Source organism: Eriocheir sinensis, chromosome 4 (assembly GCF_024679095.1).
Source record: "Eriocheir sinensis breed Jianghai 21 chromosome 4, ASM2467909v1, whole genome shotgun sequence".
Classification (NCBI taxonomy): Eukaryota; Metazoa; Arthropoda; class Malacostraca; order Decapoda; family Varunidae; genus Eriocheir; species Eriocheir sinensis.
Window position 1 is genome coordinate 27,259,734 of NC_066512.1, and position 27,700 is coordinate 27,287,433.

Below are 27,700 nucleotides of genomic sequence, written 5' to 3' on the forward strand. Positions count from 1 at the left end.
TTGCCTCTTGAATCATTAAGTATTGTCAGAATTTGATACCTTCTTGGTGATTCTAAAGGGCTGAATCAAGCTTAGGATAGGTACAGACAGGAAAGGAAATGCAAGTATGTATTGGTCAGGAATGCAGGGAGGGGGAAGGACCCAATGCTTCATCACCAATGTTCTCCTGCAGATCCAGACCCGAGCCCAGTCCCTGCGGCTGCCCCAGACCTTCCTCTACTCCACCGACACTGAACTCAAGTCTGCCCTCCAAGCCTTCTCTGGCAAACCGTAAGCTCCAGCATTGTTAACTTCATCATCATAATCATTACCCTCATGTCATTTTGTCCATATGCTGTGTGGACAGGTAATCCTCCTCTGTAGACATCAAGACCACAAATTTTTGTTATATACTTCCTAAGATCCACTCAGAATATCATGCTAAACTAAATGAAGGCTTGAATCTATGTTTTATTAGGTCCATCATAATTAATATAGTGAATCAGTATACATGAGTGGCCCCTGACCCCTCACACCTTCTATTCCCCCCCCCCCCCCAGGCTGTCCCAGGTGAGCAGCGACGTGCCGTCACTCATCTCCCAGGTGCTGCTGACCCAGTACTGCTCGGTGCTGGTGCAGCGTCTGCGCGACAACCAGCCGCTGCTGCCTCAGACGCCCACCAAGCTGCCGCCCGGTGCCCCGCCCAAGGTGAGACTCAGCTGCCACATGCATCTTCACGGAATGCAAAATGACAAAGTATTTTAGCAGCTCCTTTTGTAATGGCAGTATTTAATTAAGTACGGAAAAATAGAAATTAGGGGAGGAAAAAGTAGGTTAAGTATTATAAGTAAATATAAGTATCGCCAGAATCCGTTACCGCGTGGAATAAATACTGGCATTACACTCCTCTAAGGTATATTCTGCTTTCAATTATTTTACTTTGCAGGAGGGAGTATCAAGATGCCTCAGACTAGATTTGATCATTCTTTTGTTCTCTCTTTAGGAACAACACATTATAAGCTGATGTATTCTGTGTTCAGCTTTTGGTCTGTGTCCTTTGGCGTGTTCTATCAAATGTGCTCCCTCCCCCTCCCTCTCCCAGCCTTCCCCCATCAGCGGCTGTGAGGTTGTCCAGTTACTGAGTGTGTAGTGGAAGTGAACACTCACCGTGACCTTCCTCCCCTACAGGCTGGTGAGGTGGGTCTGGAGGGTGCCGCTGCCACCCCCACAGCTGGCCCCCCAGAGTGCCGCCCCCCCCAGGAGGCCACCACAGCTACCCAGACTGAAGCCGGAGTGTTCTCCCTCCACCCCCAGAGGCCGCCCCTCCACACCTTCAGCCTCACCACCGGGGCTGCTGCCGCCCACCCACCCCCATCAGCCTCCCTGTCAGCTACCACCCCTGCTGACAGTCCCTGGCAGGCCCCTCCACCCCCCCCTGCCCCCCTGCCCTCCCCCAACCACAACCCTAGTGGAGGGGAGTCCCTGGCAGAGAGTGCAGCCTGCGCCGGTGGGCCTCTCCCTACTGCCCCGTCTGGCTCCTGGAGTGCCGAGGGCTTGGCCTCCCCTGCCTCACCCCTGGGGGCTGGCCGGGGAGAGGCAGAGCAGGAGGAGGCCATGATGGATGAGCTGGGTGAGCCAACACTGGTCCACACACTGGCTGAGGCTGACCAGTCCCAGGGTGAGTCCATACCCAGCACTCAGGGACATTAGCTCAGGGTTGCTTAAATATAAATTGCACCCCAGCACTACCACCACCACCACCACCATCCCATCATTTTTCTTTTGTCTCCTCCTCCTCCTCATGACCACTCAATTATCCTTCTCTATTTGTATTCCTTTCCAGTCACATACGCGCCACTAAATCTTACATAAGAACGTAAGGAGTCTGCAAGAGGCCGGTTGACCTATACCAGGCAGCTCCTGTAGGCCTAACCCCACCTAACCTCACTATCCATGAATTTATCCAACCTCTTCTTGAATGTATCTATGGTATTGGCACCCACAACATGACTGCCAAGCCTGTTCCATTCATCCACCACTCTGTTAGTAAACCAATTCTTGCCTGTCATTGTTGAATCCGAATTTATTTAACTCAAAACTGTTGCTATGTGTTCTACCTGGCTCTTTTATAAACAAAACTCTAGTAACATCCCCTTTATTAAAGCCCTTCATCCATTTAGAAATCTCAATCAGGTCTCCTCGCAACCTTCGCCTTTCTAGAGAGTGTAGATTTTAATGCTTCAGTCTATCCTCATACTGCAAGTTTCTCACCCCCTGAATCATCTTGTCATCCTCCTCTGTACAGATTCTAACATCTTGATATCCATTCTTTAGTAGGGTGACCAGAACTGAAACACATAATCAAAATGAGGTTTAACTAGTGCTAAGTAAAGTTTGAGGATGACTCCAGCGCTCCTATTGCTTACGCTCCTTGAGATGAAACCCTGTACCCTGTTTGCACGATTCTTATCCTGAATGCATTGAGCCCTAGGACGGAGGTCAGCGCTCATTAAGACTCCTAAGTCCCAAACCTGCTTAGAGGAGTGTGACTTGTTTGGAGGAGTGATGCACTCTATCACCACCAACACCACCTTATCATTCTTCTCTGCCTCGTCACCATCACCTCCACTTATCCACCTCCTCCTCCTCCTCCAGACGCAGTGGAGGGTGACTGGGGTGAGGACTCCCAGGCGGAGGGCATCATGCAGCCTGAGGTCAGTGGGGGGGCAGTGGGCGGGTCCTCCCACACCCACTCCCCACCCCAACACCCTGGATGGCTGCCGGCAAGGGAACGACACAACTCCTCGCAGGTCAGTGGTGTGTGTGTGTGTGTGTGTGTATTTACCTATTTATATTTACCTGTTTGTAGTCTACCGGGCCCAAGCTAAGCTCCAATCGCCCCATCTCCATATCTACATTCATCCAGCCTATCCTTCATTTGGTGGACACTGCTCTCCCCTGCTACCGGGTTAAAGCCATATAAGAAGGAAATCATCACATGTTATTTAATGCACCTATACACATTAATATTTTGGTTGTTATTGGATAGTCTATTAAATCCACTAATCCAGAGAGCCTTGGGTCAGATGCTATCCAGATCAACAGACTTTTATTGCATTTGTTTCCTCGCGCTGTATTTGATTCCTTCTTCTTCTCTGTGTCTCCAACAGGTGCCCTTTAAACATATATTTGTGTGCTTCTTCCTTCCTTACATAACTTTTGTGCTGTTTTTTTAGAAGTGTGTGAGTGTGTAGGTGTGTGTGTGTGTAAGTTTATTTTTATGTGTGTGTGTTTGTATCTTGAAGGGACCAAGAATATTACAAAACAAGGAAGCGTTAATATTAGGAGCAGTAAATAGCGGGCTTTTTTTTATTATTATTATTATTATTTTTTTTTTTACGCCCTTGCACTGTCTCCTCTGCTGTAAAAAATAAATAAATCAAATGACTCGTCCATGGAAAACAAACGCATCATATATAATCTCTGACCTTCCCAGCACTGCAAACTTGACCTCTTTTCAATGTATTTTTCGAATGTTATGAAACTAGAAACTCCTCATCTAAAAAGCAAAAGCAAAAGAGTACATCATTATTTTGTAAACCAGTAAATCTAGAAAGAAAGGTATCTCAAACTTCTATAGATAGATAGATAGATAGATAGATAGATAGATATAGGGCCAGTTTTACAGTTCCCCATGATGGGTTAGTAAGCTCCCAAACCAATACCAGAGCCTTTGAAATTTACTTGTATAGTGTCTGGTGATTATATTTAAGTTCACAAATTTGATGAAACTATACAGGAAAAGTCTTGTGTATTTAGTGTGGCATCGAAGACCTCACCATTTTGGATTGTATGGGATTCTATAGTTTGGTTCAGGCTGTTACGAAGACACTGTGTTGGACTGTGAAATCGCCTCATAGATACGTTTAATACCTTTGTTTCGCCTAATTCTCCTATACCTGTGGAAGATGACGGAGACTTGGCTCATATCCCTTAAACCCACGAACTTATATATTTTAGTTTCCGCTGTGTACATGAATGAGGGAGACAGATCAGTGAGGCTTGTCTCTTGTCCCCTTACTGGCCACTTACTGACTGGTCCTTCACGTATGCCCTGCAGCTGCTATTAACCCTCCAAATGCTCTGTCCATACTAGGCTGGCATTGTTTTTTGTGTGTGTGGGTGAGTGGGGGTAGGCAGGTGAATGTGTGTGAGTGTGTATGTGGGTATGGCTGTGTTGTCCTTCCATTTGTGCATTAACACCTGCATCCTCCCCCTGCACCATGCCTTCCCCCACCCTTGGCGTGCAGCTGGAAGCAGAGGCGGAGGTGGAGGGACTGGTGGAGAGTGAGGCGGAGGCGGCTGCTCTCGGGGCCGGCCACCTCCTCTTCATGGACCAGCAGAGTCAGGTGAGGCACGTCGGGGATTATAACAAAGCAGTGTAGAATTATGACCTCTGGATCTTAGGCCCAAACAGAGAGGCTTCCTGGATGAATTACGAGAACAAAGTCGGCCTTCAAACATATATGCAACCTTCCGAAATACGTAATTACCACATGTGAATACTTTAACACCCCTTGACTGGATGAAATACTTAACGTCACCTCCATTCTCTTTCCGCAGGAGCTGGACGAGGTGCCCACCAAGCTACAGAGTCCCCAGGGTGGCTCTCCTAGTGACAGCCCCGAGCAGGCCCTTCCCCAGCAGCACCACCCCCACCACCCCCAGCGCCCTCATTCACCCGCTGGTCAGTGAGAGTGAGGGACGGGTGGGTGAAGGAGGAGAGAGAGGGTGAACTTAAAGCTTAGATCGTTGTATGTCAGAATTTTCTTTCGTTTGGGCTTATTTTAATTCTTAGTGTAGTTATGATTTACTCTTGTCTTTTGGGCTTACAACCAAGAGAGCCCGGGTTCGATTCCCGGGCGGAGTGGAAAAATTTGGGCGGCTTTTCCGATACCCTATGCCCCTGTCCACCCAGCAGTGAATGGGTACCAGGTATTAATTGGGGGTTGTGTCCCGTCTCCTAGGATCTGTTCACTCCTATAATTCCTTCCCCTTCTGTCTCTCTCTGGCATATGACCACAGATGTTGCGCCGACTAAACAAAACCTTCCAAACTTTCTTGTCTTTTGTTTGTGCTTCCTGTTCTTGTGTTCCCTTAGAGATGATTAATAGTTTCTGAAGTGGGTGAAAGGGAAAGGGGGTAAAAGTTAAGGCCTAGCTATTTGTATGCCACCATTTTCTCTGCTTGTGGGACATTTCTTTCTTACCGTAGTTGTGTCTTCCTTTCATTCACTCTCCGTGCCTCCTGTTCTCCCTTCCCTCACTAATTGTTTCTTTAGTTTCCTTTTTGCTACCTCCTATGCACCACTGTTCCATCAACCTCCTCTGCTTCCCGTCATTAAACATTCTCAATCTCACTCTGGTTGTCCCTTACCTCATGCCTTTGATTCCCTCACCCTTCGTGCACGACTCACCTTCTCTCTCTCTTCCTTTGCGGCACAGGGAGCGAAGGGTGACTGAAACAGGCCCGTAGCTGCTCCTTCTCACGCTGTCGAAGGAAGAAGCAGAGGAGAAGGCAGTGGCAACCCGTGGAAGGCAAGAAACTTCCAAGCATAACTGAGGAGCCCTATAAAGGGTTGCACAGAGACACATTGGTATTTGAGGACGACGAGGAGTTAAGTGACGAGGGGCTGCAGGAACAACAGGCATGTGTGGTGAGCAGCCCAGTACTCATGCTGGGCTCCTGTTTGGTGAGCTTCTTCACTCTTTTCATGTGCAAGATGAGATACAATCAACCCACAACCCAACACTGAAGGCCAGAATCAACCTCACCAGCCACTCAACCAGCCAGGTCAACAGGCAAAACATGTATGAGAAGCACTGTTATGATTTTGTGGGTCAACCAGGTATGCACATTCCACGCCAGCTGTTAGGTGATTCATGTTACACCATCACAGAAGGAGTTTGGCTGAGCTGAATAGAGAAGTAAGATCACCCCTTCCCTGAGTCAACATTGAGGTATACTATTTGTGTATCGAATATTCTTAGCAACAATTCTATCGCTGTTAGGAAATCCCTCTGCCAAATGTTACGTGTAGGATTTGTTGTTCAGTGTTACCAGCCAGTCCACACGGCCGGCATGCCTCGCACAGGGTGTCTGTATGGGGCGTCTTGTGTGAGCATGGTGACGGTGTGGACGGCAAACCTGCATCTGCTCAAACAACACTGTGGACGGTTTCTTCCTCTGGGGTCTGTTGGGTGTTCCGGGAGCTGGGAACGCTGCGCCACAGACCAAGCGATCCATGACAATCAGACCTTACCACTAAAAATTTTCAACATGTTCTCTGTGTCGGGTTATGTATTGTCTGTGTGTGATGACTGTGCCAAGGAGGAGCCGAGGGTTCAGTCCGACGAGTTTAATGCTTTCTGAGTACAGTTAAAGTATTATCAATGTACTATTCCGTCTTACCAGTTCAACTATATAATGCTTAAAGGTTTATATTATTAAATGTCTACACTGAATTTAAAGTCATAATTTTCTCATACCTGAAATTTTAAAAGGCCTATTATATGTTTGCCAGAGGTCATCTTATGGCAGTATTTGTTCCCTCAACCACATTAAGTAAGAATATTATTATGTACTCATCATTGGATTTTTGTCAGTGTTAAAATTTGATGTCACCAGCACCCCCCCACCCCACCCCACCCCCCCAACCCCCATGTGACCCAGACTGTTCCCTTCCTTCACCAACCAGTGCCCTGCCCCTCCCTTATGTGACCCAACCTGTTCCCTTCCTACACCAATGGATGCCTGCCTCTCCCCTGTGTGACCCAACCTGTTCCGTTCCTTCACCAACCAGTGCCCTGCCCCTCCCTTATGTGACCCAACCTGTTCCCTTCCTACACCAATGGATGCCTGCCTCTCCCTTGTGTGACCCAGCCTGGTCCCTTCCTTCACCTTTGGATGGCTGTCCCTCCCTTGTGTGACCCAGCCTGGTCCCTTCCTTCACCTTTGGATGGCTGTCCCTCCCTTGTGTGACCCAGCCTGTTCCCTTCCTACACCAATGGATGCCTGCCCCTCCCTTATGTGACCCAGCCTGGTCCCTTCCTTCACCTTTGGATGGCTGTCCCTCCCTTGTGTGACCCAACCTGTTCCCTTCCTACACCAATGGATGCCTGCCCCTCCCTTATGTGACCCAGCCTGGTCCCTTCCTTCACCTTTGGATGGCTGTCCCTCCCTTGTGTGACCCAGCCTGTTCCCTTCCTACACCAATGGATGCCTGCCCCTCCCTTGTGTGACCCAGCCTGTTCCCTTCCTACACCAATGGATGCCTGCCCCTCCCTTGTGTGACCCAGCCTGTTCCCTTCCTACACCAATGGATGCCTGCCCCTCCCTTATGTGACCCAGCCTGGTCCCTTCCTTCACCTTTGGATGGCTGTCCCTCCCTTCCCTCCCCTCACCCATGGCCCCCTTGTCCCTTCTCCTCCCAGCCTCTTCAACCTCCCACATCACCTCCCCGACATCTGCCGAGGTATGCGGGACGCCACCCTCCCAACCCTCAGTGTTTGCTGGGAACATTACGTCTTGATATCTGATTTATTGTCTCCGGATGTCCCTGGTGCCTCAAAGGGTTGTAAGGAGCGTTGCTGCTGCTCAGTTTGCAGTCCTAAAATGAAATTCGTGTGGAAAGTGCGTAAAAAAAAGTTGAGTAAAATTAAATTCCTTATGAATCAAAAGAGTGAATGGTTGCTTATTTCCATCGACTTGAGGATATTTTTTTAGTTTCCAAGGTGGAGTTTTTTATTATTATTATTTTTTTATTTCTATTTTTCATGAAGCATTTGATTATTCAGCTTGACGGTCCATCTAAACAACGAGCGCAGGTGTAAGTGGGTGAGTGAGTGTTCAAGCCAGTGGTGCGGCGCCTGGATGGGCCCGCCAGCACACGTGAGCCAGAGAGGAACACGGCAGATACATGTTGATCCAAGCGTTGTTATGTACCCACTCCGCTTTGTGTATCCAGCTTATTACTCACAGCATTTAACCGGAGCATACGTGTAAGCTGAAGTTAACGAGGCTATTATAATCAAAGCAAACCACGCCCATGTTTTCTTTACCTAATGCAACACTTTGAGAGGTTTTGAGATTCGGAGATTTCTGCTGATATTGACCTCTTTTCTGGCTCCTCATTCTTGTTTCTTTTATCAGAGCAGCAGCTAGCGGGCTTTTTTTGTCGTCCTTGTTTTTTGCCCATAAGTTGCCTCCCTTGCTGTAAAAAAAAGGGTATTGTGTAGGTCAACATTTTATTTTCTAACAAAACTGGATTCCTTAGGCATATTATGATAAAGGCATCTTCTTCCGGTCTTTCCATGTCCCACAGCTGCCCAACATGGTGCAGTGGGAGGAAAGGATGCGGGGATGCGAAGAACAAGCCTTAAGCCTATATCAAACTTGCCCAAATTTGTTCATGAATTCAACCAGCTGATTCGGAAGCAAATTCAGCCAAGTGTGACTCGGCCTTAAGATCCTGTACTTAATATCTTTTCGGCAGCCTCCATGAACTCTGCTGCACTCAACCGAACACTGCACGATGCTCCCAAATTCTTCCCTGAACCTGAGCCGCATCACAATTTGGCTGCTGCACACGAGTAATTCACCTGGAGTAATCTTTACACAACACAAATTCAGGGTTGAGCGGGTTGATTCAGGTGGAGCTCATAATATCTTGGTTGAGCGTCCCAGACCTCCGCCACAGTGGTGTTGGGAGAAACCACTCGCCCATTACCTTGGCCCTAGAGCTGTACGTGGTTGTTCAGAGAAGTGTCAAGCTATGGCCACTGCAAGGTAACTGATATTGCAGGAGACCAAGAGAGACGGAGGTGTGAGCTGCTGCTGTCCACCACAAGCACAGTATTATCATGATGCACAAAGAGGAAGCAAACAGTTCATGACCAGCCCACCACCAACTCTGAACTATAACTTATCACTCATTCAAAGTATTGTTTAAAGCTGAGGTGACCCTGTGGGCCTGTTGTTACCCTGGGTTGGAGTCCTCCCCAGGGGCAGAAATGTACATGACATACTGGTACTGGACCTCCCCCTTGCCCCCCAAGGCCACAGAGAAAGGTTCCAGGTCCACCGGCTCCACCTGGTCCATCTGCTTGTGGAGGTCCCCCTCACCCCCTTTGTCCTCTCCCTCCTCGCCAAGACAGGCGGCTTCGTCCTCCTCCACCAGCTGGCTGCCATCCGCTTCCATGGAGGTGACGATGGATGGCAGCGGACACTCGTGGTGGGGGTCCAGGTGCAGCTCCCCCGGTGCCTCCTCCAGGGCGTCCGGCACCTGGATGGTGGCAGCGCTGCTCAGGTGGTCGCTGGCAGAGTCAAGACTGGCCACCTCCAAGTGGTCTGCCGCAGCCTCCAGGGGATGGGGCGCCTCCAGCTCCGGGGCCACGGACAGGTGCTCCCCCGGCAGGCGCGTGTCGACAGGCAGGTGGTGGTGGGGCGGGTCCTCGGGGTCCAGGATGCTGCCCTTGAGGTCCCCCAGTGTGTCACTCTGGGATATCTCCATGTCGCCCAGGATCTGCACATTGATGAGGGACACGCTCGGGGCCATCTCCATGTGGTCTGGCGAGGAGGACTTGACCTCCACGGTGCCAAATTGTGCCGGGTCCAGGTCTCTTGAGGTCTCCATCATGCCCAGGGTCTTCATCTTTAGCTGGTCATGGACAGGGTAAGTGACCTTCTCAGGCAGCTTCTCACAGGCCGACAGAGAGAAGGGCTGCAAGCTGCTGTTGTCGTAGGTCTCGGCCATCAGTAGGTCATTGATCACAATGGAGGCCACGTGCTCACTCTGCTGCAGGTGCTGCTCAGGGGGTGTGGCAGCTGGAGCCTTCTGCAAGCCAGACTCCGGCCCTACAACCAGCTTCTTGTCCTGAGTCAGGGTGGGGCCATGCTTCCTGCGGCCCCTCCAGCCCAGCTCACGGCCGTGGGCGCTAGATGCGTGGCTCCTCAAGTCCTCGCCACTGGGGAAGTTTTGCCGACACACATGGCAGATGTAAACCGAGTGCTTCCAAAGGTGGAGCAACAGAGATGACTTTTTGCGGAACTGAGAACCACAGTAGCTGCAGGGGTGGTGGACCTTGAGGTGCTTCACATTGATGTGGTGCCGGTAAGCTGTATGTGTAGTAAACTTGGCCTGGCACTCGTCACAGGTCCATGACTGGGCACTCCTGTGGACAGCGTTGATGTGAGTGTTGAGCTTGGAGATGGTGAAAAACTTCTCCCCACAGGTCTCACACACAACCTTCTTCTCCCCGTGGGCATAGAGCAAGTGGCTGCGGTAAGGCACATGGTAGTGGAACACCTTGTCACAGTGTCCACACTGGTACTCGGCCCCCACACGGTGCACCACATTGCGGTGGTAGCGCAGGCCAGCCTTGGTGCCAAAACACTTCCCACAGTCCTGGCATGCCACCTCCTTGTTCCTCTCTTCCCCGATGGCATGAAACTTGAAGAGGTGGGCCTTGAGGCGGGCCTTGGTGGTGAGGTAGCGGCCACACACCGAGCAGTCCCAGCTCTTCTGGTGGGTGGCAGTGTGGGCCACCAGACTCTGCTTGCACAGGAAGGTTGAGCCACACTCCTCACAGGCATGCACACCCCCGACCTTCTGCTTCTTCTTCACCTTGTTTGCTGCCTGCCTGGCCTTGCCAGGGACGGCTGGCTCTTCTGTGTCTGAGTGTTTGGACAAGTGATGGACCCACAGGGCCAGGCTGGTGTACACCTCGTGGCACTGGGGACAACAGTACTTCTTGGCCGTGGCTCTTCTTCGACTTGTCTTCCTGGACCCCTCCAGCTCCTTTTCTTCAACCGAGTAACTGCCACTGTCATCATCAGCCTTCTCCGGTTGGCTGGAGTCAAATGCCAAGGCCTCGTCACAGTGCACTTCAGGGTAGCGGTTGGGCGGCTCACACACGCCTGCTGAGGAGTCCTGACTCACCTTCATCTTCTCTTTATGGCACTGCAGAGTGGCCTCAAACATATTCTTGACATTCTGCTTTTTTGACTTGAGGTCTTCCTCCATCTGAGCCACCTCCTGCACCAGAGCTTCACACCTGGAGCAGATCATCACACTCACATACAGCACCTCGCGCTTGGCCCGCCCCACAAGCCGGGCCAGCTGCAGACTCAGAGGAACCTTGCCTGGCTGGGGCCCTACACTGAGCAGCCCCACCAGGTTGCAGCTCCTGCCATTTGTCCCACACACCAGACACACACACTCCTCCATGAAGGCATTGGGGCCTCCCACCAGACCATTCTCCACCAGGCAGCTGGGAGAATCTTGAGGCGGGTAGTCCTCCATGGTGGGCACTGTTACACAGTCATCTGGAGCCTTGGTGCAGCCCTCAGGCCCCTGCCAGGTGGTGGTGTCTGTCATCTGGTTGGTGATGCTGTTGGTGCCCTCTCCCGCCTTCCTCAGGTAGCCACTGCTCAGGCACCATGGCATGGCCTTGCGGCTCAGACTTGGCTTCCTGCCTCTCTTGATGTCCTGAGGGTTGAAGTGTCTCTCACAGACTCCATACTCTGAGCTGCCTGCAAGCCAGTCAGTCTGAAGTAGGAAATATTCCTCAATTAAAAGTCAGATTCACAATGATCTACAGATTTTTTTTCTTTTTTCAGCAAGTTAAGTAAAAATATAAAAATTGGTGCTTTAACACTACACCTACACACAAAACAGGGGGGGAAAAAGAGAGGGTCAAATTCGGTTTGAGAAAAGTTTTGATACTCCCCTCTCAAAAGCCATCTCACCTGAATTGTGGCATCCTGCAGGGCAGCGAGCCAGGCCCCACGCTGGTGACTGCTGCGGGGCAAGGGGAACACTGTGAGGCCAGGACCCTGGGGCACCCCACACACCAGACAGGTCCTCCCCTCCATGGCAAGGCTGGTTGGGGAGGGTTGATGGGCCAGATGAAGGATGGGACTGGAGAGGGGATGGTCAGCAAGACTGACGGGGGTCTAGCTGACGACACTCAAGGGAACCCATCATACATGAAAATATTTGAGTACTATGAAGGGTCAGTCATGTATTCTTATATGCTATATGGAAGTGCATATACCATTTACTTATTACCCTTGATCAGGTTTCAGGCCCCTCTCTGCAGGGCCGTCAACAATTACAATGTTAGCCTTGATAATAATCCTCAATGCACTTATTTGCAACGTTGTAGTGAGTGAGTCTTAATTGCTTTCATGAATAGCCTACTGATGTTATTTAATAAACTTAGCATCATCATGGTCAGAGTAGATGCCAGCAGTATAAAAGTGGTATTTACTTACTTAATTTACTTAGTCTTGCCTAGAGGCTCATGCCTAACACTTGTGGTGATCTACTGCTGTAGCCAGTCCTGGTGAATTTGTCTGCAAGTGAGTCTTGTTGGCCAAACGTGAAAGAGCTGCAAAAAGTAGTAAGTTTAAAATGAGTTGTAGCAGGAAACTTATGAGTGAATGTTGCAGAGTTCAGTAATGTTGGGGAGAGACAACAGAATAATGGAACTGATCTTGCACACCATAATGTGAACTGAACTTGAATTAAGGTCTCCCACAGGCTTACCTGTAAATCTACATATCTGCACATTCCTCCTCTTCAGTATTTAAGAAGGGAGGATAGTCCATGGACCCACAGCCTCTAAAACTCAGGTTGTTCAAGACTTTGTAATACGATAATGTACCTCTGATGTGGGGGCAAAATCCTGCTGAGCTTGCCAGTCTTGTGTAAGAAGATTGTTGTGAGGTTAAGGACTGGAAGGCAATGTCAGGGCTGGGGGAGTCACTAGCTATATATATTTTTTATTGTAGGTCTTCCAGTGTTGGTCAGTGAACATGCAGCTTGATTATACGTATAGATGATTTCCAGTGCAGGATCCTCTAAAAGTTCCTCTTTACTGGACTTTTCTACTTTTCCCGTGTTTATGTTGGGGCAGAAAATATTGGCAGTGGTCTTCATGCAACACTTTCCACCCTTTCTTCCCGGAATTTACCCAACCTTTTCTTGGAAGTACTGGTGTTCTTGGATAAAACTATTTCTTCGTTTAAACTATCAACAAATCTTAGTGTAAACGATTCCTTTCTGCGTGGTGTGTTGGGCATCTTCGGGTAAAATCTGTTATCATCTTCAGTGTTTTAGGGGGCTGGTTATACCATAGGAACACGGCCGCTAAAGCCCCTAAAAACTGTTCTGCATGTTATTGTTTACGGTGGAGCGATGGGTGCTTGTTTACCTCCTCCTCAACGGGTTCACTTTACCACCTTCCTCCTGTCTCTACTGCGTCATTTTCTGTTATGGGTAATTGCTGCTATTTTGGTGCTTGTTCGTCATCGATTTTTTACTTTGCTGTTATAAAACTGTCGTTCCTCACTTTTTATCCCCGTTTACTAAGGCATAGGGTGGAATTCATGGGCCGTAGAGATGATTTGAAATATTTTGTCGTATCAGGGTTTATAATACTCTAGTTCGTCCTCGGCTGAGTTAAGTGCCCTTCTTTAATATGATTTTGCCACCTCTGAAATAAAGCTAATGGCGAATTTATGTAAAAACCGAAAAAAGACTGCCACTGGACCATCACAGCCCAAATTTAGATCTCTCACATTCTGTTTTCGCCTTATATATAGAGAGAGCAACGAGTATATAAAGGCAATACTTCTTTTGTGTACATATATTATATTCATCGGTTTCTTCTTGTTCTCCTCCACTTCTTTGCCCTTTAAATGCCTAGCTGCCAAAACGAAAGCCAAGCCCAGGACCAAATGATGCTGGCAGGTGCAAAAAGTGACCCATACAGGACGTAGGGAATAGCACCTTGTCCCGTGTAGTATATTTCCCGTTCTGTATGAGTCTTTTCTCGTCTCAGGAGCTGCCGTTATGAAGCCTTGACGTTTGGGAAAGCTGAAGTCACCTATGGCATCAAGATCAGGATTTGAGCTTCCCGCCAGGTGCGCGCGTGACGTCACCAGGCTTTCAGACATGGCGGATGTCCCCTGGTGAAGAAAGGCCTCCTCCCTGGCCTAAAAAAGGGTAACATGTCCAGCTCTGAGGTCCAAACGGGGGATTCTTCGCAGCAGATAAATGAAGGTGATATTGCTGTTCCTTTCGAGTGTGTAAGAGAGGCTCGGTGTTGCTAAATAAGGGAGATAGAGCCGCGTTCCAACACTGAACACTGATGATGGGGCCTGGTGGGGTGTAAGGTCTGGCCGTCCTCGCATCAATTATTTCCAAAGGTCGAGAAAGAGGTTATTTGGGTCCTAATTCATGTTTTTTCAGGTTCACTTTATAGAGGAAGGATCAAATTGCGAAAAGAACTATAACATTACCCCTGGAAATGCCCACGACGCCCAGGAAAGCTTCGTGAAATAGGTGTTCCAGGGCGGCGGGGGCTCAAGACTAAGGGTTTTGGAACTTTCTTTTATTAGTGGCGGACAACAAACCCTCGAGAAAGACCCTCACCCCCCCCCTCACCCCCCACCCCTGGGCCAGCCACCATTAAGGCCACGGCCCCTGGCCCAGACGCCCTGAGAAAGGCCTGGGTTATTATTGACGAGAGGGCAGCCATGTCTTGCGAAATTAATACTTGTAATATGATTATTTGATTATGATTATGGCTTCTATTTAGCCTGAATGCAGTGCAGGAACAAATGACTTCAGAAAATAAATGGGGGGTCGAGGGGGGCGAAGCCCCCCTATTTAGGTGGGTTGTGGGGGCAAAGCCCCCCATCAAGGGGGTTGAAGGGGGTGAAGCCCCCCATTAGGTAGGTTAAGTTTGGTTAGGTTAGTTTAAATTCACTTGGCATTCAGTGTGGCCCGCTGATAATTTGCAGCGAAGGGTGTGACACGGCGGCACTGGTGGCCCCTAAGCGAGCCAGTGGTGCCGGGTGGGAGCCGGGCGACAGTGGGTGCATCTCAAGCATTGGAAAGTCATCATTTAGTGATTTCCAGAAAAAAATACCCCCAAATTGAAAAGTATAATTTTTTGTCCAGAAATAAGCAGTCAGTGTCTCTAGATTTGCAGGCTACCCTTTCCGTAATAATCCCCGGGGCATTATAAACAAGGTTGCCATAGCTCATTCATGTCATGGCCATGGTGGTACTAAGGCCATGGCCATCCCCAGCTTCCCATGGTCCTCCCGTACCCATTCCTAGGACTACCTCTGTTTTGCAGAATGCCCCTTAAAAAAGGGTAGCATAATAAAAGTGGCCCTGGGAATGGATACTGGAGGGCCATGGTGAGCTGGGCATGGCCATGGCCTTAATACTGCAAGGGTCATGACGCTTATGAACTGTGGCACCTTTACTTGTAATGCCCCACAAAGCTTGCAGAATGGGAATGAGAAGGCCATGGCCAAGCTAGGGGTTGGCCATTAGGGCAAGAGGTTGGGGCATGTTTACTGGGAACCATGAACCAATGAATTAGCAAAGTCTGATATTTCTAAGGGCCAGTATCTTAAATCTAGTCCTGTGGCCTTCCATCTCACCCAGTAGTAGGGCCAGGGCCATGCATAAAAAAAGGGCCATTAGGGCAAGGGGAAGGGCTATATAACTTGGGAACCATGAATCAAAGTGTTAATAGAGTTTGATATTCCTAAAGGCCATTACCTCCATTGTGGCCCTCCATGGCACTCTGAAAGGCCATGTAAAGAAGGGGCCATGTAACCTTAGGACCATGAATTAGTATAGCCATAAGCCAGATGTTTTAGATGTCATATTAGTATTTATTGGCAGTAATGTGAAATGTTTGGCTTATTTATACCAATTTCAGGACTGAGTTAGACGTAAGGATTTTCAGAGTTAGGTCAACATGTTATAAACTCAGTCATGTAGTTATATAAAAAATCAACAAAGCCAACCAACCTCACCATGAAATACAGATCAAAAACATAAATCAGCCTCATTATTGCTACGAATGACTAATATGACTTTTGGAAAATTAGGCGTTAGACACTTCTCATGGATAAAGCTTCAAGTAATGTACTGTGGCCCTCCCTCCTCACATCATGGCCCTGGTCTGGTCCGGTTGTGATAGCCCCAAGACAATGTCAGGCCATGAATTATGTGTGTGTAGTGTTTCATTTGTATTCCTTCATGAGAACTGGTCTTAAAGGGGAGGGATGGATGCTGGGTCAATATAAATGGTCCCATCTTATACTAAGGGACCAGTTGTCACATCCTAATTAACCCGGTAGCAGCGACGGGCCAAATTTGTGGCTTTACCGTGTAGCAGCGACGGGCCAAATTTGTGGCTTTACCGTGTAGCAGCGACGGGCCAAATTTGTGGCTTTACCGTGTAGCAGCGACGGGCCAAATTTGTGGCTTTACCGTGTAGCAGCGATGGGCCAAATTTGTGGCTTTACCGTGTAGCAGCGACGGGACAAATTTGTGCCATGATATAAACCCCCCAAAATAGATGATGCACAAACTGATCACAAATGCTTTGATATATACTGTATTATGAAATGGTTTGTGTGAGTGGTGATTTTTTCTCATTTTTCTCGCTTTGAGGGACCATTAAGAAACGTGATCCCCGCTGCTACCGGGTTAACATGAATATCATAAACTAATACAAAAAGGGAAAACAGTAAATAACATCCATCATAGAATAGACAAGAAAGAAACTGCAAAGGGGAGGCCATTGCAAAGGTTATCTCCCTGACCTTCAGCTGAACTGAACATGAGATGCCTGACAGGAATTTTCCAGCATTACATTGATAGATTCCAAAACAACTTCAACCATGGGGATCACTTTGGCTCAAGGCTAGAGTGTCTGCCCTATGTCTCAGTGGCTTGGGTTTACATCCCAGGCAGAATATTTGGAGGAATATTTATTTTCCTGACTAGATTAATTTCTCGTTTGGTTTGATATGTGAAAAAAATACCTCCAGAAAATCATTTTATAGTAAAGCCTTCGATATTTCCCTGGAACAAAGGCTTGTGTTCTCAGACGATTCTGCTACAAAGGATATTGGTATTGTCCTCCTAAGTGGTTTCCATAGTACAGAAGCCTTGTCAACTTATCATTAGATTCATAAAACTATCCATCATGGAAATACTACCCTTGCTGGTCTTTATTTTTATTCTGTTTAATCTTTCAGAAAGATCCCTATAACCAGTGTTTTCATCCTAACCACATTCTGACTCTTGTGTTTTGATAGGCCTTTCTGGACACTCTCTGGTGGACGGCGATGTCAACGTTGTGGGCGAGATGGAGAGAGATGGGTCGGAGCTCAAGGTTCCCTCCATAATGAGCCACGACGGGCCGGGGCTGCCGGGCGAGGTGCAGTACGTCACCACCGACGAGGCCGGGCAGCCCGTCACGGTCATGTACCCACAGTCCAGCCTGCCGTTGCTCCGCGCAGCCGACGGCAGCTACGTCAACTTTGTGGAGCTGGGCCTGGACCAAGGGGCCCTGGAGGGTGATGCCGGCATGGTGGAGTTCTCAGCTGACGGCCCCATCACTGTGGTGACAGCCGACGACACCAGTGAACAGCTGGCCCTGCTGGACAGTGACCCCGGGCAGCCGGCCGTCTCACTGGCCAGGGGGGACGGGTCGCAGGCCATCACTTACCTCACGGCAGCAGAACACGGGGGCGAGGGCTCCCCTTCGGCCATCCTTGGGGAGCAGTTCATCCAGATTCCCGCCAGTGACCAGTCCGGGTCCACCCACACCATCACATTACCGCTCTCCTTCCTCAATGACGGCACGGGCGTGTCCATCCTGCAGGGCCTGGGCCAGCTGCAGCTGCCACTGGTGGGTGAGGGGGCCGGGGACTCCATCACCCTGGCCTCATCCGTGGAAGCCGACCACCACCTGCAGGCCAGCGACACCCAGGTGTTGTCTGTGCTGCAGCCCACCTCAGCCCCCACCCCTGCACCCCCCACCCCTCCCCTGAGCCAGCCCCCAGCCCCACAGCAGGAACCAAGACCCTACGTCCCCAAGTCGGTGGTTGTCAAGACCAGCGGCCAGCCCACAGGCAAGACTGGCCACCAGCCCCGCAAGCTGATAGGCACAGGGCCGATGGCTATCTCGGCCCAGGGCGTCCTGCAGAAGATTGGCAACCGCATGGTGACAGTCTTGCCCCGGCCGGAGGATCTCAAAAAGCTGCAGGAGAACAAGTCCCTCATTGTGAGTGTCAAGGGGCCTGGCGACGGGGACGGGGCAGGATCCAGGAGTCCCCGGGCCAGGCGGGTGCCGGTGCCAGTGAGGCCACACCAGCGCTACGGCCGGCGGGGGCGAGGCGGCGCGAGGGGCAGGCCTCCCTCGGCGGCCAGGGCAGAGCAGAGTGATGGTGGCAGCAAGGATGCAGCGTTCACCAAGAAGGAGGGGCAGGACGACTCCATCCTGCTGGCAGAGGCGGCCGGCAGCCCTGACCTCGACTTGTGCATCAAGATGGAGGACCAGGCCAGCGAGGGCATCGTGGTGGACATGACCCTGCCCGGCGGCTCCCCAGCCTCAGCTGTCCTGGTCAAGGGTCCGCCCGAGGACGAAGAGTTCATCCTGCCCCACAAGGAGCCGATCTTCCACAGTGCACCGCGGCGGGGGCGACGCAAGAAACGCGGGCGGGGCCGGCCGAGGGGCACTTATGTCATCTCCTCCAGCGGCAGGAGGCCTGGCCGACCCAAGAAGGTGGGTGCAGCTTGGCAGTGGGTGGAGGGTGAGGGATGAAGCATAACAGTGGCGTGGGTGTGGGTTTCAGGGTGTGGGTGTGAGTGTGAGTGTGAGTTTGACCACCACTAACAGCTCTCCTTGTGTCGTGCCCCCAGGTGGAGACACTGGTGGAGGGGCCGCACGGGGCACGCATGATACACACCGGCCCTGACACACGCCTGCAGGAGGCTGAGCAAGGTAAGTCATGAGCCAATCATCGTCTCTCTTCATTTTTTGTAGGGGAGTGGAGGGACTCTGTAATACAATGGCACAAAGCTGTAGCACATGTCCCCAACTCTATCCTTTTTACCTTTGCTGCATACAGGTAGGTAGCATGTAGAATAAACAGTGATGGTTCCTTTGATTATTGGTCCCTGAATTTTGTGTTTGGTAAAATTGTGTTGTGTTCTGCAAGGATCAAGGGATAAGGGACGAGAGGATCAGACTGCATGAGAGAGGTGTTGCTGTGTTAGTGGATGGAAGTAAAGAAATTAAGTATTCAATATGCTTGTATGCCAACAGTCTAGCCCACCCAGCCATACTTGCATGTCTTCGCAGATATGATGAGAGTTTGTCAGTTAATTCATACAGAAGCACAAAAGTCAGTGAGAATCCCCCTCTGTGCTTCAACCCCTAGCCTCATGTCCCTTCCTCTCTTTCCCATCCCTTCAGTTCCCTTCCAACCCCTAGCCTCATGCTCCTTCCTCCCTTTCTCCCTTCCTCCTTTTCCCATCCCTTTAATCCCCTTCCAACCCCTAAACTCTCACTCCTTCCCTTCCTTCCTCTTTCTGTAACAACCTCCTTTCTACCTCTCTTTAATCCCCATCCCAACCCCTAGTTTCACACTCTTCCCCTCTCCTCCTCCCATCCTTGTCCTATCCCCTTATCCCCTCCTCCCACCCTCATCCTCTCCCCCAGTCCCCTCCTTCCATCCTTAGCCTCCCAGTCCTCCTCTTCCTTCCTCTCTCTGTGGTCCATCCCCTAAGACTCCCTCCCTCCCTTAGTCATACTCTCCTCCCCTCCCTTCCTCCCACCCTTATTCTCTCATCCAATCCTCCTAAAACCACCTCCGCTCCCTCCCCCAGAGCTGCCCAACATTGAGCTGGCGCGGGTAGACAACAATGATGGGCTGGAGGAGCTGCGGGTGCTGGAGATGGGCGCCCTCAAGCAGGAGCCCATGGAGGAGGACCCGCTGAGGCTGGACCCGGTGGAGGAGCCAGTGGACCCCAACAGGAGGAGGCTGCCCCCACGGAGAAGAGGTGCCAGGTGAGGATCGACAGGAGTGTTGGTGTGTATGGGAGAGTGTTCCGTGGTGCATGTCATCCTGAACACCACTTACACACATTGACCACTCTGCCACCTCCTCTCCATGCCCACAGAACCACTTACCGATCACTTAGTCTTTCCTTACCACACCTCTATTTTACAAACCACAGCCTTTGTAATCTCCCTACAGTCATCCCTCAAATAGTACGGTTTCCAATAGTTTGGTTTCAGCTTTATACGGGTTGTCATAGATCTTTTTAGGATTTTAAAATTTCCTGTTCGTCGGGAAATTAAAAAATCCTTAAAAAATCCATGAAAATCCACATAAAACCAAAACCGAATTATTGGAAACCATACTACTTGAGGGACGGCTGTATATCCTTATGTATCCTTCCATATCCTTGGCCTGATGTCTGCCCAGCCACCACACAGCCTACCCTGACCTCTCACCCACAGGTACGAGAAGATGATCCAGGCCCTCAAGAAGCCGGAGTACGAGGACGATGACCTGTCACTGGGGGAGGAGGAGGACGCCTCACCCGACTACCTCACCTCCCGTCGCCCCCCGCCCCCCCCACGCCCCAGGGGAACCTCCGGCCCTGGGAAGAGGGGTGAGTGTTCAGTGGATTGTGACATTTGTTTGGTTGGAGATCAATCTATTTGGGATTTTCATTATAGACACCTGAAACTTTCATAGAATATAGAGAAATTTTAGAGAAGTCTGATAATTTTTTCTAATTTTTCGGATATTACAGACAGTTCCCCTTAAGTTGATTTCTTTGTGGAGCGAATACATAACTGACAGCTTTAGTTTCTCACTGTGTGTTGTTTAGCTATATATTTTTACACAATAGTTCACCTCTGTCTCTCTCTCCCTTGTCCCTGCCAGGCCGCCCAAGGAAGCACTGGCCGCCGCCCTTGGTCAAACTGGAGCCTGACACCCCCCAGCAGCAGCAGCACCAGACGCAGCACATCCTCTGCAGCCGCCTGGACATGGACCCGGGGAGCCTTAACGCCACTGACTTCACCCAGGCGGAGAAACACAACCTGCTCATCACCTTCCAGCAGCCAGAGACGGGGGAAATGGTGATCACGATGCTGCCCCCGCCCCCGCCCTCATCCTCCTCCACCGCCGCTGCCGTCTCAGCCGCCACACAGTCCTCAGCCGCCACCACCACTACTGTTGCTACTGGTGTTGTCTCACATGTGCAGCAGGGCCAGGATTTCCAGAGTGACCCCTTGGCAACCAGTGAGTGTTGTTTGCTTTCCCTTCCTCTCCTGTCTTCCCTTCCCTTGCCTTTTCTTACTTAATTTTCATTCTATTAGCATGATCCTTCCTTCCTTCCTCCCTTCCTTCCTTCCTTTCTACAGTACTTATGGGATCTACAGTGTTGTTTGCTTTCCCTTCATCTCCTGTCTTCCCTTCCCTTGCCTTTTCTTACTTTATTTAAATTCTATTAGCATGATCCTTCCTTCCTTCCTCCCTTCCTTCCTTCCTTTCTACAGTACTTATGGGATCTACAGTGTTGTTTGCTTTCCCTTCCTCTCCTTCCTTCCCTTCCCTTTTCTTACTTTATTTAAATTCTATTAGCATGATCCTTCCTTCCTTCCTTCTTCCCTTCCTTCTTTCTTTCCTTCTTTCCTTCCTTCTCAGTCTGATCTCCTTCCTTCCTTCCTTTTTCTCATTAGTATAATCTTCCTCTACACTTAGTTTCGTTCACCTCAAGGCATCTAGTGAGTTTCACTTTCTTCTTTCCTCCTCTAAGCATGATTCTCCTTCCTTCTTTCTTTCCCTTCTTCCTTCCTTCTTTCTTTCTATCAGTATACTCTTCCTCTACACTTCCTTCATTCCCTCTTTCACTATGATCTTCCTTCCTATCCTTCCTCTCTTCATTCTCCTTGCCAGTGTAACCTTCCTTCCTACACTCCTCCCTTCCTCCCAGCAGAACACTCTTTTCTACCTTTTCCTTCTCTCCCCCAGGTGATGATGCCTCTGAGGGGCACCGGTGTGAGCACTGCGGCCAGGTCATCCAGTTCAAGCGCGACTACATCCGACACCTGCGGCAGAAGCACGACCTGCGGCCCTACGAGTGCGACCAGTGCGGCAAGACCTTCACCTCCAGCTCTGCCCTCGAGGCCCACCACCGCGTGCACGGGCTGGAGCGTCCCCACCGCTGTGACTACTGCGGCAAGGGATTCCTGGACCCCTCCCACCTCAAGACCCACGTGTTGACCCACACCGGCGAGCGGCCACACCGCTGCCACCACTGCTTCAAGGCTTTCGCGCAGGCCTCCCAGCTGAAGAAGCACCTCGCCCTCCACCAGGACGGCCACCAGTACCGCTGCTCCGTCTGCAACCGCTCCTTCGCCCACCGCGACACCCTCTACACCCACGTCAAGACTCACACCTCCAGCCGCCCCTTCATCTGTGACATCTGCAGCCTTGGGTTCGTCACCAGCAGCGGCCTCAACCGCCACCGCAAGGTTCACAAGCGGTCCAGCGAGCCTCTGGGCAGCCTGGAGGACGAGTTCAAGTGTACGGTGTGCCAGGCGAACTTTACCTACAAGCGCACGCTGACCAAGCACATGACGGCGGTGCACGGGGACGGCCCACACATCAAGGAGGAGAGCGAGATGGACACCAAGCCCTTCCACGCCGAGGTGTCCCTGGTGGAGCAGCTTCAGGAGCAGCTCAATGAGGGGTACGCCCCCAAGACTTCTGAGCTATATGATGAACCCAAGCAGTCGGAGACGCTGGAGAGCAAGTTCCCGACCAACCCCTTCAAGTGCGGGATCTGTGAGGAGTCGTTCACCGACGTGGACGTCCTCTGCGACCACTACACCAACTCCCACACCGGGGACCAGGAGGTGTACTGCGACGTGTGCTCAGTGGGCTGTGCCTCGGAGCAGCAGCTGGAGCAGCACAAGCACCTCCACCTGTTTGAGGAGCAGCAGTCCATCATCCACACCATCCCCACTGATGAGTTCCCCTTCGTGTGCTCCATCTGCGGCAAAAGCTTCAGGAAGCACCAGGAGTTCAAGCGTCACCACCGCGGACACACGCAGGAGAAGAACTACAAGTGTGACCTCTGCAATGCCGGCTTCCCCCTCAAGTCTGCCCTGGACAAGCACGTGCTGGTGCACACCGGGGAGCGGCCCTTCAAGTGCGACATCTGCCTCAAGAGCTTTCGGCAGAGTGCGGCGCTGGTGAGGCACAAGCTGTGGACCCACCGACTCAAGAACCAGAACAAGTGTGAGCTGTGTGGCAAGACTTTCTTCACGCCCACACTCCTCACCTACCACCTGGACAGCCACGGCGATGCGGGACAGTCGGCCAAGAGCCGCCTGGCCGAGCTGGCGGAGGACGAGGAGCAGCAGCTGCTGGACCAGCCAGGCGAAGGTGGGGACGAAGAGGGCCGGGCGGAGGCCAAGGAGGGCAGCCACCACAGCTGTGAGTACTGTGGTAAGAACTTCCCCTCCTATGTCACTCTGCTCACCCACAAGCTGACCCACAAACTCAGTGCATCGTACAAGTGTGACGTGTGCCACAGAACTTTCCGGGAAAAGAGATACTTGCAGAAACATAAACTCACCCACAAGGGTGTCAAGAGTTGGAAGTGTGACATCTGTAAAAAAGCCTTCGCCACAAAGCTCACCTTGATCAGGCACTCCCACGTCCACCTGCGGGAGGCCCTGCGCCCGGGGCCTGGCCTGGGCATCATCCCCGAGGAGGGGGAAGATGGTGAGATGGCCGTGGGCAGCACTCTCCCCTCAGTTCTCAAGTGTGATGACTGTGGCATCGACTTTGCCCACAAGAGCCACTACGTGCGGCACAAGCTGCTGCACTCTGGCACACCGCTCCTCAAGTGTGGCCTCTGCAACAAGCTGTTTGTGCACAAGAGTGACATCATCCGCCACAAGGTGATGCACTCCTTCATGTTCACCTGCGACGTGTGTGGACGCAACTTCCACAAGCGTTCGCTCTTCATGATGCACAAGAGGAAGCACACAGACGACAAGCCCTTCAAGTGTCACTGCGGGAAGAGCTTCTCCACCAGCGGCAACTACAACACCCACAAGCGCATCCACAGCGGCGAGAAGCCCTACAAGTGTGACATGTGTGACTACCGGTGCTCCCAGAGCGGCCGGCTGCTCAAGCACAAGCGCATGCACACCGGCGTGAAGCCCTTCCCCTGCGACATTTGCGGGAAGTACTTTGCCAACGCCGAGTCCGCCAAGATCCACAAGAGGATCCACACGGGCGAGCGTCCCTTCAAGTGCGGCAACTGTGGCAAGACCTTCATCAACAACAGCAGCCTCAACCTGCACATGCGCGACCACATCCGCGAGGAGATGTTCAAGTGTGACGTGTGCAACCACAAGTTCCGCCGTAAGCACCACCTGGAGAAGCACCGTCAGTTCCACACCATGGAGCAGCAGCAGTACCACAACACCACCATGGGCATGGAGGGTGAGATCAGCACCGACGCCCAGCTGTATATGTGTGACGTGTGTGGTCGAGTGTTCGACAAGAAGAAGTACCTCTACACCCACCAGAACGTTCACTCTCGCCAGCGCAATTTCCCCTGCACCTACTGCGGGAAGCAGCTGGCCTCCCGCCTGGCCCTCAAGAACCACAACCTCATCCACACTGGCGAGATGCCATACAAGTGCACCATGTGCAGCAAGGAGTTCCGCAGCTCCTCCAACCTCAAGAGGCACGAGAGGACACACTCGGGCCAGGAGGCGGGCGGGCACCGCTGCGACACCTGCGACGAGACCTTCTACAGCGCCGAACACCTGAGCCAGCACAAGGCCAGCCACATGCAGGGCATGATGATGGTGAACCCCACAGTGGACGCTGTGTCCGACAACCCCCACCACCTGTACGTGTTTGAGGCGGTGCGGGAGGTGGGCGAGGCCATGGACACCACACCACAGCTGCTGGTGGACAACAACCAGCAGCAGTTCCTGGTGGACGGCTCGCAGCCGCTGCTGGTGTTCCCCGAGGCCACCGCCGCGCCCTACCCAGAACTCACTGAGGAGCCCGACCCAGACCCAGACCCGGTGGAGGAAGACCCCGGTGGACAGCAAGACGTGATCATAGTGCCAGAAAAGCTGGAGGAGGAGAAGGTGGTGGAGAAGCCCTTCAAGTGTGACGTGTGCAGCAAGTCCTTCGCCAAGAAGCAGTACCTCACCAAGCACAAGTACCGCCACCGGGAGGTCAAGCCCCATGCCTGCGACGTCTGCAACAAGCGCTTCGCCCAGAAGTTTGAGGTGGCGGTGCACAAGATCAAGCACACGGGCGAGCGGCCGCACCAGTGCAACGTGTGTGGCAAGCCCTTCCGCAGCAAGGTGAACCTCCTGCACCACAAGATGCGCCACACGGGGGAGTACCCGTTCCTCTGCTCCATCTGCCACAAGGGCTTCTCCACACAGCTGCAGCTGGAGCGCCACGTCACACTGCACACGGGCTCCCACCCCTACAAGTGCAGCATCTGCCAGCGTGGCTACACACAGCGCACCAATCTCTTGAAACACTTGGCCAAGGCGCACGACATCATTGACATCTCGCAGATTGAGGGAACAAACTCCATGGAGAATGCAGAGGCCGTGGAGAACATGGAGAGCATGGAGACAGACGGTGGCGTGGACACAGCCATCCTGGAGGAGGCCAGGGAGCGCAGTGCGGTGGAGGAGGAGGCCACCCACGCCGCCATCGCCATGGAAGCTGACCTGCTGACCAACGATGAGGAGCAGCAGGCGGCCTACTCGGTGGTGGAGGTGCACCCGGACTACCTGAAGGACTACCTGCTGACCAGCCCCCATGTGATGTCCACGCACGAAATGGACCCCAAGCTGCTGCAATCCATCCTTCAGCAGGTCCGAGGCGGCGGCCACGAGGACGCCACCGCCAGTCTCACCGGCGGCCCGGAGGTGGTGCATGTCAACGCCATAGACGATTAGTGACACACACACACACACACACACCAAGCAACACCACCCACTCAACCACCTACTGTTACCATCCTCATCACCACCATCATCTTCAGCCAACACCAAAGCCATACACTGACAGGGCTGCATCATCACTCCTCTGCCCTTCATCTCACATCCTACAACACACACACACACACACACACACACACACACCATACATACTCAGGTGGACTTGGTAGGGTGTCACTAAGTCGTTTGAGGTGTGTGGCAACAGAGGGAGTTAGAAACCAGGAGAAGGAGAAGGAAAAGAATGGGTACTCTTGATAATAGGAAAAGGACAGTGTGAAGGAAAAGGAGGAAGAGAGGAAAAAGAATTGGGTACGCCTGGTTATAAGAAAAGGAGGAAGAAGGAACAGAAGAAAACGGATGAGTACTTGTAATTATAAGGAGACAATGAGGAGGAGGAAAGAAGGGAGAAAAAAAACATTATGACGCGCTTAAGTCCCTCTGTCTCTGCCTTGTGTCTTGCAGGATAAGGAAGTGAAGTGCTGAAGGAGTGACTCTAAGATACTGATCCTCACTCTCTGACGGATCTTATTTGCCATGACTGTGATTCTCGGGTTGGTATTGTTAAACGCTTCCGCCCCGCACACCAACTATTTCCAAAGGCCAAAAAGGAGATTATTGGGTTATAGTGAGTGTTTTTTCAAGTTCAAGTGCAGAAGAAGGGTCAAAGAAACTATGCATGGAAAGGCCCACACATTTTTTAGGTTCAAGATGCAGAAGAAGTAAAAAAGATTATCGGGTTATAGTGAGTGTTTTTTCAAGTTCAAGGTACAGAAGAATGGTCAGAGAAACTACGCATGGAAAGACCCACAACTTTTTTAGGTTCAAGGTGCAGAAGAAGGGTCAAACTACCATGAGGGTCAAAAAACTATCCATGGAAAGACCCACAACATTTTAGGTTCAAGGTGCAGAAGAAGGGTCAAACTACCATGAGAAAGGTAAAAAAACTATCCATGGAAAGGCCCACAACTTTTTTTTAGGTTCAAGATACAGAAGAAGGGTCAAATTCCATACCATGAAAAGAGTAAAAAAAACTACCCATGGAAAGACCCACAACTTTTTTAGGTTCAAGATACAGAAGAAGGGTCAAATACGTACCATGAGGAAGGTCAAAAAACTATCCATGGAAAGGCCCACAACTTTTTTTTTAGGTTCAAGATACAGAAGAAGGGTCAAATTACGCACCCTGAGAAGAGTAAAAAAACTACCCATGGAAAGACCCACAACTTCTTAGGTTCAAGATGCAGAAGGGTCAAAAACTACCCATGGAAAGAAGGGCCCACCACCACAACTCCTACGAAAGCCTTCTCAAATGTGTGTGCGTGCGTGCGTGTCGAAATCTTTAACAGTACCGCCCACCTCTGTCTCTCCCTTATGCTTCCCTGCCTTCCCAAACTTAAGCATTAGTCTCGTTCGTTCTGTAAATAGTCGTGTATTTATGTACATATCAACCCTTCCGAACCCTTTCCTTCCCCCCTTTCCTTTCCGCCTTTCCGTTCCGCCTTCCATCCTTGTCGGCTACCACTATTTAACAAAAAGACACGACAAGGCAGTCAGTCGCATGGATCTAGACACACACACCAACGTTACTCTAGCAAACTCTTCCTCCGTTGTACTTTTTCCAAGGATTATTAAAGTAAGAGAGATGGAAGTAAAATGTCTCGGCTCTTCCCTTTGTTTGTATGCTTTTATTATTATTATTATTATTATTGGAACGCAGGTAAAATGTGTGTATGTACGTACGTATGATGCTTTTT

At 51.1% G+C, this 27,700-nt stretch overlaps 3 protein-coding genes across 30 annotated transcripts in view; 2 read left to right on the forward strand and 1 right to left on the reverse strand.

Moving 5' to 3' along the window:
• LOC126981470 (uncharacterized) overlaps window positions 1–6,501 on the forward strand; it is a 53,532-nt gene extending 47,031 nt beyond the window's left edge. For 12 of the 15 annotated variants that reach the window (XM_050832610.1, XM_050832549.1, XM_050832635.1 and 9 more), the window contains 7 exons: window positions 173–270; window positions 540–687; window positions 1,168–1,657; window positions 2,635–2,789; window positions 4,290–4,388; window positions 4,603–4,726; window positions 5,484–6,501. In XM_050832610.1, coding sequence (XP_050688567.1) covers window positions 173–270; window positions 540–687; window positions 1,168–1,657; window positions 2,635–2,789; window positions 4,290–4,388; window positions 4,603–4,726; window positions 5,484–5,497 — 1,128 coding nt within the window. In that variant the 3' untranslated portion in view covers window positions 5,498–6,501. Of the gene's footprint in view, window positions 1–172; window positions 271–539; window positions 688–1,167; window positions 1,658–2,634; window positions 2,790–3,149; window positions 3,356–4,289; window positions 4,389–4,602; window positions 4,794–5,483 lie in introns of those variants that run through there. The other 3 variants (XR_007733956.1, XM_050832561.1, XM_050832656.1) reach the window with 3 other exon arrangements.
• Window positions 6,502–8,268: 1,767 nt separating this feature from the next.
• Window positions 8,269–14,406, reverse strand: LOC126981551 (zinc finger and BTB domain-containing protein 24-like). 5 transcript variants are annotated; one of them, XM_050832846.1, is made up of 4 exons: window positions 14,347–14,406; window positions 12,316–12,431; window positions 11,788–11,920; window positions 8,269–11,587 (listed from the first exon to the last, which is right to left on the reverse strand). In XM_050832846.1, exons 3-4 carry the CDS (start codon window positions 11,911–11,913, stop codon window positions 9,017–9,019), a joined length of 2,697 nt encoding a protein of 898 aa, XP_050688803.1. In that variant the 5' UTR covers window positions 11,914–11,920; window positions 12,316–12,431; window positions 14,347–14,406; the 3' UTR covers window positions 8,269–9,016. The 5 variants fall into 5 exon arrangements, with proteins under 5 accessions (XP_050688803.1, XP_050688792.1, XP_050688814.1 ...); XM_050832835.1 differs by lacking the exon at window positions 14,347–14,406 and adding an exon at window positions 12,708–13,242; XM_050832857.1 differs by lacking the exon at window positions 14,347–14,406 and adding an exon at window positions 12,590–13,242 and having other exon boundaries at window positions 11,788–11,839.
• LOC126981518 (zinc finger protein 729-like) lies at window positions 13,958–27,612 on the forward strand. 10 transcript variants are annotated; one of them, XR_007733974.1, is made up of 8 exons: window positions 13,958–14,107; window positions 17,179–18,650; window positions 18,788–18,869; window positions 19,757–19,937; window positions 20,394–20,548; window positions 20,827–21,186; window positions 21,919–26,967; window positions 27,052–27,612. XR_007733974.1 is itself a non-coding variant. In XM_050832672.1 (7 exons), exons 1-7 carry the CDS (start codon window positions 14,056–14,058, stop codon window positions 25,902–25,904), a joined length of 6,288 nt encoding a protein of 2,095 aa, XP_050688629.1. In that variant the 5' UTR covers window positions 13,958–14,055; the 3' UTR covers window positions 25,905–27,612. The 10 variants fall into 10 exon arrangements, 2 of the variants coding, with proteins under 2 accessions (XP_050688629.1, XP_050688675.1); XR_007733973.1 differs by having other exon boundaries at window positions 21,919–26,923; window positions 27,009–27,612; XR_007733975.1 differs by having other exon boundaries at window positions 21,919–26,881.
• The last annotated feature ends 88 nt before the right edge of the window (window positions 27,613–27,700 follow it).

What these genes read in the sequence shown, in the direction of transcription:
- LOC126981551 (XM_050832846.1), bottom strand. Translation starts at nt 11,913, where the DNA reads ATGGAGGGGAGGACCTGTCTGGTGTGTGGGGTGCCCCAGGGTCCTGGC. An exon ending in TGCAGGATGCCACAATTCAG is followed by an intron (nt 11,588 to 11,787) that starts GTGAGATGGCTT and finishes TTCCTACTTCAG; the next exon opens with ACTGACTGGCTTGCAGGCAG.
- LOC126981518 (XM_050832672.1), top strand. Translation starts at nt 14,056, where the DNA reads ATGTCCAGCTCTGAGGTCCAAACGGGGGATTCTTCGCAGCAGATAAAT. An exon ending in TTCGCAGCAGATAAATGAAG is followed by an intron (nt 14,108 to 17,178) that starts GTGATATTGCTG and finishes GTGTTTTGATAG; the next exon opens with GCCTTTCTGGACACTCTCTG. An exon ending in CCACGGAGAAGAGGTGCCAG is followed by an intron (nt 19,938 to 20,393) that starts GTGAGGATCGAC and finishes TCTCACCCACAG; the next exon opens with GTACGAGAAGATGATCCAGG.